This window comes from Fusarium vanettenii (assembly GCF_000151355.1).
Source record: "Fusarium vanettenii 77-13-4 chromosome 11 genomic scaffold NECHAsca_39_chr11_5_0, whole genome shotgun sequence".
NCBI lineage: Eukaryota > Fungi > Ascomycota > Sordariomycetes > Hypocreales > Nectriaceae > Fusarium > Fusarium vanettenii.
Genome location: NW_003315848.1, coordinates 136,375 through 146,259, shown reverse-complemented (window position 1 = coordinate 146,259; position 9,885 = coordinate 136,375). Strand labels below are relative to the sequence as shown.

General features: G+C 51.5%; 3 protein-coding genes across 3 annotated transcripts; 1 reads left to right on the top strand and 2 right to left on the bottom strand.

The window, feature by feature from the left end:
* Nucleotides 1-234: 234 nt before the first annotated feature.
* On the top strand, nucleotides 235-813 carry NECHADRAFT_86916 (uncharacterized protein; the record flags this gene model as incomplete). Its single annotated transcript, XM_003042031.1, has 2 exons — nucleotides 235-392; nucleotides 498-813. 2 exons carry the CDS (start codon nucleotides 235-237, stop codon nucleotides 811-813), a joined length of 474 nt encoding a protein of 157 aa, XP_003042077.1.
* Nucleotides 814-2,867: 2,054 nt separating this feature from the next.
* NECHADRAFT_52569 (uncharacterized protein) lies at nucleotides 2,868-5,620 on the bottom strand (the record flags this gene model as incomplete). Its single annotated transcript, XM_003041970.1, has 5 exons — nucleotides 2,868-4,420; nucleotides 4,603-4,627; nucleotides 4,811-4,942; nucleotides 5,001-5,228; nucleotides 5,333-5,620. 5 exons carry the CDS (start codon nucleotides 5,618-5,620, stop codon nucleotides 2,868-2,870), a joined length of 2,226 nt encoding a protein of 741 aa, XP_003042016.1.
* A 2,361-nt stretch (nucleotides 5,621-7,981) lies between these two features.
* On the bottom strand, nucleotides 7,982-9,014 carry NECHADRAFT_86914 (uncharacterized protein; the record flags this gene model as incomplete). The annotated part of the gene is made up of 3 exons (XM_003041969.1): nucleotides 7,982-8,128; nucleotides 8,247-8,380; nucleotides 8,801-9,014. 3 exons carry the CDS (start codon nucleotides 9,012-9,014, stop codon nucleotides 7,982-7,984), a joined length of 495 nt encoding a protein of 164 aa, XP_003042015.1.
* Nucleotides 9,015-9,885: the final 871 nt, after the last annotated feature.

Below are 9,885 nucleotides of genomic sequence, written 5' to 3'. Positions count from 1 at the left end.
ACTCGACCTCCTCAACTCTTTGTTCAACTCCTCAGAAATCCGGCGCGGTCTTGGGATTCCTCCGTTCTATGGTTGCAACCAGACCTACCTCCGCCTCTCCCGCTTCCACGTCCTCCCTCCTCCATGCCATCCTAAGTCTCTGCCGGTCCATCCTACAGTTTATTCAATCCCAACTTTTCTCGGCCCAATGTTTCAGACAGATCGACAACAGTTGTCCTTGTCTCCGAAGGCATAATGGCTTTTATCGTGTGTTCAGCCTCTCACTTGCTGCTTCTAGTCCCAGGCGCATCCTTAGACAAGACTAAAAGACCTCGATTTGCGTCTCTCTCGCCCGTCCGCTTGTTTGTATCCCACAGACTCGAGAAGAAACAGCGCGTCGAGGACGAAAGCGAGTAAAAGGACGACGGCAGCGACAACCACTACGAAGATGACGACTGGCTCGATTCCACAGATTTTGCTGGGCTCGACGGGCTCGAAGAATTCGACACACTCAAGAGCCAGGATGAAGGCGTCGATATCAAGGACCTTCTTGTCGACAACGAGTCCGACACCGTAGGTCGTGCAGACGACTTGACGCCAGCTGAGTTCGAGTACTACCTCACCATCAAGGTGTGCCGACAGGAGAGGTTCTTCTACCCCTACCACGTGCTCCCAAGAAGTCAAGCTGAGGCATACGGCTCGCTGGAATTGGTGGGCTATGACCGTACTTTACATGCAACCGCCACGCCGAGGAAGCTCATGTCTGCACCGATGTTTTGGATGATCCACTACTTCTGCAACAAGGACCAGGCCCTCAAGACGCAACGATCATGAGGTGTCAGTGGGAAGAGATCGGCTTCCGCATTCTCGATCGATTGAACCTCAATCCTGTGTCCTGGAGGCTAGAGGAGGCACGCGTTCAAGGCCTCGCTGTGCAAGGGACCCGACTACAGCATCACGATAAAGCTCGGGTACAGAACAGAGAGATGTAGCACATAAGGGCTGTCCAAAGGAAACGCGTCTGTTATGATGAGCATCATCCTTCCATGTGCATAAATTAAAGATAAATTCTTCATAAGCTAGCACTAGGTTCTTCATACTCTTATGATAGCTACTATCTCAATATGAACTCGTATCTCCATATTTTTATGATATGGATTGTCTTGACTTATCCCGAGATCCTCTCAATACCGTTGCCATAACGCAGGGAAGACGATGGTACATTTGACAGGCGCCTGGGCGATATGGCGCTGGATGTACTCATGTACCAATGCCTTCGCACAGGGTTCTATCGAAGATCTCACCCCATTTTGTCCGAAAAGGACACAGCGATTTCTGCCAATGCGTGTGTGTTAACAGACCGAGGGAGTCGGAACCTAGAACCAAGCCTGGAACAATGCGAATATCTTCATTTTATGGGTAAATAATACGAGAGACGTCTAGCTCGGTCAAATGAGGAAGATTTCTAACATCTACATTTTGCCTGGGGCGTTCTTTTATCAGGGAATTCAGCATGAGCTATTACTGTCGCACCACCGCCTACTTAATCAGGAACAGTGGTCCCGAAGAGCACCATACCACTGTGCTCTTCTCCCTGAGGCATTTTCCACTTCTTTTTTTACTTTTTTATTTCCGCCATTTCTTCCCTTTAATCTCTCAGTACTGCGATGCGCTTACACACGCAATCTGGTTTGCACCATCTTCTCTTCATCATTATTAATTCTCGAAGGTGCTTGACACCCGCCAAATGCCACTTTGGACTGCGATGTGGGGCAGGCAACCTACTTAGCGTTGAAGTTCTCGCCCACTAGTACCGGCCTAACAAAGGCTAGCAATGGCGTGGTGGGTAACTCCCCTTAACTCAGTTGGTGTCTAATACCTCGGCAGCGTTTGAGTTATCCGGAGTTAGGCTGGTACTTTTTTTGGCGTCCCGGATCTATTGGTCGATCCCCGCACCTTCCACTTTTTTGCTTTTTGGGATTTCCCCACTTATCTTATCAGCACATCTTATCAACGCTTGGGTGATGCCAACACGTGATCTCGCCGTCCCTCTGGCATCGTCTCTCATGTCGCGAATGGGTTGCCCTTTTTTGATTGCAATGTACATAGCTGCGACATGTCTCGACATCTAATGCAAAGGTTTTTCCTTGATAAAATTCAATCGAAGTGAATGATACTCATATAGCGGTTACCATGCTCCCTTATTTGCTTTCACCGGTGGCTCTGTCTCTGGGAGGGTCCCAGACTCTTGACACCTTATCCAAAACAAGTCACATGCTACAGAAACGGCTTCAAGGTCTCAGCCGTTAATGACGAGTGCCTTGCGATTTTCTCTGCCTACTTTCAGGGAAATCTTCTTGATCCTTCGGTCACTTTCCGTCGCTGGTTTAAATATTTGGGTTGTCATTGTAATAGTTGTAGACTTGCAACACCGCACGGAAATCCAGTCGCACACTACCAAGACGGTCTGAAAGCTTCAATCGCAATGTCTTGCAGCATTGTCTACCCACAAATGAACATGGACCAACCATGCGCACATGGCTGCGCATCGTGACACCAAATGCATGACTTCCCCGAATGGATCGTGACTGGTCGGCAATGGCTGAGACACCTGCACTCAAATACAGCTGTACCTGACAAAGATGGTCTCAAAACTCCGGTCGCTAACAAACCGAGTCTCACAAATTGCCGCTTGCTTCATGCATAGAATGGTCAACTGCATGCGCCACCGTTAATCACTGCAGCGTCAATTGAATGGTTCCTCCATCTTAACTGTGTAGAGTAGCAACATCGACATCACACGCGCGCAAGAGGATCGTCAATTGAATCATAACTTGTGCATTACTGTCATTCTCAAAGTGGTATTTTGCTACATTCAGGCTCATAAATTACAGACGAGGAGAAACGTTCAGCGTAGGCGCCTTGCCAATGTCGAATCGGTCCAGGTTCATCACCTTGACCCAAGCAGCCACGAAGTCCTTGACCAGCTTCTCATCACCACCAGCCTCGGCGTACACCTCCGACAGAGCGCGGAGCTCGGCGTGAGAGCCAAAGACAAGGTCGACGCGGGTACCGGTCCACTTCTTGGCTCCGGTCTTGCGGTCGGATCCCTCGAAGATGTCGCCATCGCCAACGGGCTTCCAGACGGTGCCCATGTCGAGAAGGTTGACGAAGAAGTCGTTGGTGAGAGCGCCGGGGCGGTCAGTGAAGATACCGTGGGAGGAGCCATCCCAGTTGGCGTTGAGGGCACGGAGACCACCGATGAGGGCGGTCAGCTCGGGCAGGGACAGAGTCAGAAGCTGAGCTCGGTCAATGAGCAGGTGCTCAAGCTTGACACGTGGTGTCGACTGTCCGTAGTTTCGGAAGCCATCAACAGAGGGCTTGAGGTAGTTGGCGGACTGGACGTCGGTCTGCTCCTGGGTGGCATCGGTGCGACCGGGAGTGAAGGGGACCGAGACAAAGAAGCCAGCGTCCTTGGCAGCCTTCTCAACACCGGCAGAACCAGCGAGGACAATGACATCAGCAAGAGAGATGCGCTTGCCGTTGGGCTGAGCGTTGTTGAACTTCTGCTGGATGCCCTCAAGGACGCTGAGAACCTTGCTGAGCTGGGCAGGGTTGTTGACCTCCCAGTCCTTCTGGGGCTCAAGGCGGATACGGGCACCGTTGGCACCACCGCGAAGGTCACTGCCTCGGAAGGTAGAGGCGGAGGCCCAGGCAGTAGAGGCCAATTGAGTGGCACTCAAGCCAGACTTGAGGATCTCGTTCTTGATGGCAGCGACATCGCCCTCATCGACCAGCTTAAAGTCGACCTCGGGAACGGGGTCTTGCCACAAGAAGCTCTCCTTGGGAACCTCGGGACCGAGGTAGCGCGACACGGGACCCATGTCACGGTGGGTAAGCTTGAACCAAGCCTTGGCAAAGACCTCGGAGAACTCGTCAAAGTTGTTGAGGAAGCGTCGGGAGATCTTCTCATACTCGGGGTCGAAGCGGAGAGAAAGATCGGTGGTCAGCATGGTAGGGCGCTGCTTCTTGTTGGGGTCGTAGGCATCGGGGATGATCTCGGGAGCATCCTTGGCCACCCACTGGTGAGCACCGGCGGGACTCTTGGTGAGCTCCCACTCAAACTTGAAGAGGTACTCGAAGAAGTTGTTGCTCCACTTGGTGGGAGTCTTCGTCCAGGTAACCTCGAGTCCACTGGTGGTGGTGTCGGGACCCTTTCCGGACTTGTAAGTGTTGGACCAGCCGAGGCCCTGCGCCTCAAGGCCTGCAGCCTCGGGCTCGGGACCGACATGGTCGGATGAACCAGCTCCGTGGGTCTTTCCGAAAGAGTGGCCTCCGGCAATGAGGGCAACGGTCTCCTCATCGTTCATGGCCATGCGGCCAAAGGTATCGCGGATGTCTCGAGCAGCAGCCACGGGATCGGGGTTGCCATCAGGACCCTCTGTAGATTTAGTCAGCAATTAGCCCCACAAATACGGGTAATCTCACGTGCTGGCAAAGTGAGGTCATCGCCAACTCGGTCAACCAAGATGGTCAACCAAGCTCCCAATCAACCCCACGATGCCACCACATGATACTACAATGAATAAAACACTCAGAAACGCAAGGAAAAGGCGTACAAACCGGGATTCACATAAATCAAGCCTAACTTTTCGATTACGTAAGCAGAATACGATTAGTAATGTTCTTATAAGGTTGCGATGGTGGATGGTGGAGGTCAGCTGGTGAGGGAAAACACCACACCTGCTTCGACCACAGCTGGATTGAACTTACATCTAGTTACACGGTTAGCATATGGTTAACAGTGGATGAGTGAAATGAACTTACGAACTGCGCCGAGGGGCTCCTCAAGCTTGCGGCTGTGGATGTCCTTGTGAGGAGCCTCATCAGAATCGATGGCACCGGCCTTCGATGTGCCAGGATGACCATCAGAATAACGGACGTCGTTGCCCAGCCAGGTGGTCTCGCCTCCCCTGTCTGCTAGTTAGCAATTGCGAGAGCAAGATATTGTAGAAAGAGACTCGCCAATAAACATCCTCTGCCGCCTCCCAGGTGTCCTCGCGGCCACCGGCGAAGCCGATGGTCTTGAAGCCCATATCTTCAAGGGCGACATTGCCAGCGAGGACAATCAGGTCGGCCCATGAGATCTTGTTTCCGTACTTCTGCTTGATCGGCCAGAGCAGGCGACGGGCCTTGTCGAGAGAGACGTTATCGGGCCAGCTGTTGAGGGGAGCGAATCGTTGTTGTCCCTGAAGAGCAATTGATGTTAGCTGGAGCAAGGTTTATTGGCCTGGTTGTTGGCGCATACCTGTCGGCCACCTCCTCGGCCATCAAATACTCGGTAGGTACCGACGCTGTGCCACGACATTCGGATGAAGAGACCGCCGTAGTGGCCGAAATCAGCAGGCCAGTACTCCTGCGAGTCGGTCATGAGCTCTCGCAGGTCCTTCTTGAGACTCTCATAGTCGAGGGTCTTGAAAGCAGCAGCATAGTCGAAATTCTCGCCTCGGGGGTTGGTGACGTTTGTGTGTTGTCTCAAGATGTTGGTCTTGAGAGAATCGGGCCACCAGTTGCGGTTCTGCTGGCCGTGGCCAGCAGCGTTGATGACTCTATGAGCAACGGGGCACTTGGACTCGGACATGGTGACGATTGTGTTTGATGGAGATGTATCTTCTTCGCAATCCGCAGCAGCAGATCAAGGAAATAAAAAAGAAGAGCAAGCTCACCGAGCACGGATTGCGGGGGTGGAGCTGGATTTATAACACACTCTTGACGATTGGCAAAGACGCAGACACACACCAAACCCCGGCATCCGGGCTTCGGCATCTGCTACGCGCTCCTCGGGTACTTCTACCTAATCCGTGCAATGATTTGAGTTCTCTTACATCACGCACTGTTGCACCGCGGCGTCGCAACTGCGGGGAAGCTGTCCTAACTGAGGAGTTGGCCCAGCTCGTGCCTAGGTACGGACCCGGTAAGCCATCGGCAGAGGGCCCGGTGGATGAAGTGGGGACGGAGTCGCTGTGAGATTCCCGTGCTGTAAAAAGCACAAGAGAAGCGTCTAGAAAAGATAAGCTCTTTGCCTTTCACAAGAAAAGTTCATCACGACAATTGACAGCGGGTGGTATCGTCATCACCTCGATGCCACACTCAATGGATGGCCAATGCACACACACACTCACATCATCCCCCTCACCAAGCATCTCGTGATCGGCTTGGGTGTGCAACAGAGCCGAGCCTCGGGGTCGCAAAAAAATCCGGAATAGCTCTCAGCCGAAACTGCAGCAAATTGGTGGGGTGGATTCCGGTTTACTTTGCTACCCCCTAGCCGAGTCAAGAAAAAACCGGCACCTGGAAAACGATGACCGCATGTCGGGTTAGCGCTACCTCGGGCGAACCCCACCATGACGCTGTAGCAACCAGGTTACTCTTGCGCGTAGCAACCCTTTTGGTGCTAGAACCAACCGACGTTTTTGCTTATTCATGCTGGGTCGGTGGACCATACGGATTGGTCCCCTCACGCTGCGGCGAAGGATGCGGACAGAGTTGCGGCGAGAAGGCCTTCGCGTCTGGACTCAATGCGGCAGCTCACAGAGCGGGGTCAACTGCCGTAATGCCCGATTCGGTGAAAAGAATGAGAGGTATTTCATAATACACGACGCAATTATCATCAATTGAGGCTTGCCTGATGAGGTGAACCAGATGAGAGGGAATTCATCACAAGCCAGACTTGCCTGATTGAATAGTTCGGGTGTCAACTATCAATGATAAAAGACTCGGCTTGTCCCCAATGTGTGCGCGCTCTACCTAGGTCCTCAGACAATCCTGCGAAACTCACCGTGTCGACTTGGCTTGAAACACGTGCTATACCGAGGGATCCCTGGGCGAGCTGTTACTAATGCCGATGGAGACATGGAGAAGACAGGGAGCAGCTGTCGCCAGGGTCGGCGACCTGTACGTGCTGTCCGCGGGTGAAGAAACGAGACGACACTGAGCAAGACAGCTAAACATAATGACAAATTATAAAACAATACGTAGAGATCTGCAAAATATTACTTCTTTTAATAACCCGAATTTATTATTTGAGTTATACTTTAGAGCAGTTTCTTTCCGATGAAAGTCGTCTTTGAGAGTCAAGAGGCTCTGCTCTGGTGTCTCATTAATTATTTCTTGACCTGATTGGCGCGACCTGCAGGCTGGTCGCCACCATTTATTCCAAATCGTTATTCCAAATCGTTATTCCAAATCGTTATTCCAAATCATTATTCCAAATCGACCCCAGACCGCCGCTCAAATCATGCAGGCTTGAGGGTTCTCAGCCACGCGCATAGTCAGTCCAATCAACAGAACATTGATGACCTAAAGAAGCAAGAAGAAGGATCGGAATTTTGCTAGTCTCAAACAACAGGCGGTAAGCTCCGAAGCGGGCTGTCCGTCGCTGCCAGAGAGTATTTCCGAAAACGGCAGTAATTCGGCACAAAACTGACGGCGTCAACTCTATGATTGATGATTGATGCAGAAATGCGTAGAAATATCTTCCAAGTATTTGTCAGGCCAACATTGAAATCGGAGCATCGAATTCGTGGTGAGCCATCCATTTTGCCAGGTGAAGCGCCGGCAACGGAACGGAGCTCCGGGGAGTCGGGCCCGGCGCGGAACGGAACCGGAGATTTAGGGTAGCTGACTCGGAAAGACCTTCCGCAGTAGAAAACGGTACCTGATGACCGTTCTTTGGCGCAATCTTTTTGTAACAAGTGAGCGTAGACTGACAGAAATGAGCCGCCATTTTCTGATTCTGCGTTGGCCTTCCTGGCGATCCTTTCTCTCACTCTACCCACAGGGAAACCTGTTGGACGGGACGAAACTCAAACGTTTTGTTGAGGTTTTCTGGGTCAAGCGGACAACCCCACATGAGCGATCATAATTGGCCGAAATCATCATCGATAAGATAAGATCTTGTAATAAGATCCATTCACGTGTTCCATCACGTGATCCCCTTTTCTCAACAGCCCCGGATGAAATGTTCCGTTCCAAAAATGACACAACAACATAGGAGATTGGTAGCAAGTCGCATGCGTTGATGAGTCTGTTTGCGGTTGTTGGTCACCTGTGGCCTTGAAAATTCCCGTACCCAATTATCCACCTTTTGCTATTGCAGAGGCATTTTAGGCCATATGTGCTGCTTCAGACATTCATTCCTGAGTCCGGAGCACCGGGATATGTTGGTTCTCAACGGTGTTCCCATGCTGGACGAGATGACAACACACCCAGGTCTTGGGAAATGCGCCTTCGTCCTTCATCTCGACCTTCTGTATGTCGTTCGTGTATGTCGATCGGGTATAGGGGGGAGCTGATTGATCTAGCTTGGCTTGTCGATCTTCGAAAAGGGTTTGGAAACGGGCTAGATCATGATCCTAAGGAGGGGGGGGGCGCATGATGTTTGCGCCGCTAGTAAGGGCGTAATTGTAGGAAGATAGTTGCCTTCCTGGCGAATAGGCTGTGTACGCTCGTTGGCTGGTTCTTCGGGAGTCTGTGGTAACTGGGGGGCATTTGCGGGAGGGGGACGTTCGAGGAGGCAGCTGAGTTAATGATGAGGATGGAGTGCCGGCAGAGACCGAGTTTCCTCCATCTTGAGTAGGGATAGAGAGTTATCAAGATGCGGGTGGAGGAGAGCCCGTTCTGGCAAAGTGCACCATGCCTGTGTTGACGGAATTCCCAAAGGCGAAAGGGTTCTCAGTCACGCCGTGGATCTGATTTTCGACCCGATTGCCAGATTCATACCCACCACATTATTTAACGCTCGGGTCTTTTTCATTTTTACGGCCTTCTGGTGTGAAGGTTGTAACGGGTACAGGATCAGCGATGGTCGGGGCAGGAGATTTCGCGGCAGCATTGGTCACTAGCTGACTTAGTAGGGACTTAGTGAGAGCTTCTGCATTCTCGCTGGGCGCTTGAGGTAACTGCGTGTCCGGCATTCCCATAGCTGGGAGGCTAGCAGAGTCTGTGTCTGCCGTCACAGCATCCGTGGATGGCATCGTGGAAGTCTGATCCGGATCGGTGGTAGGCTGCCATGCTCTTATCGTTGGTACTAAGTAGCGATGGTGCAGGTAGAAGCAAACAGTAGCCCAGAGCAATACCGAGATTGATACAGTCGATCATACATTGGTATGATGTTGGTGGCTCATGTGTTAACAGTTGTTATCTCTTGGGCTTCCACTTCCTGGAGCTTAGATAGAGTGGATGGAGTAGACAAAATATGGGTTGTTGAGAACAAGGGAATCGGTAACTTAGATGAAGGAGGAGGGCCCGTGGTCGAGTCCTTGTTGTTACTCTTTGTTATGTCTCAGGAATGGAATAGGATTAGACTGTTTGTAGTTGTCAGTCGCAGAATCACAGTCGACTCCGAGTCTGTTCCTATTTCTCTCCCGTCCAAGTGTCGATATTTCTAGTTGGTCTTTGACCAAAAGTAAGACAGCTGCAGAGAAGAACATTAAGCTCATCTCCGCTCTCGTGGATTTCAGTCAAGATTGGCCATGAAAGCCTGGCTCACCAATATAATAGCTCGAGCGAGATCCTTCATCGGCCCAGGGCCTCATTACGCGTTTTTGACTGGTGAGTCAGACTGCATCTTGAATGAAAACTCCACGTAAAATATGTAGGACTGATTAATCACGTTAACGTTGCGTATCTGCATATTATGGGCTTAAAAAAGGCATCATCCCAACCTCAACGTACTTGTATCGAACCCTCGAGATCAGGGGACCTTGCCCTCCTTCATCCCTAACGTGCCAACCGACCAGAAGTATACAGTTCTTTGTAGAGCGCCCGAATCCTCCACAGATAACTTGTTCAGGACAGGCTTCTTGCCCTTCGCCACCCCGCCACCAACGTAGACGTCGCCAACGA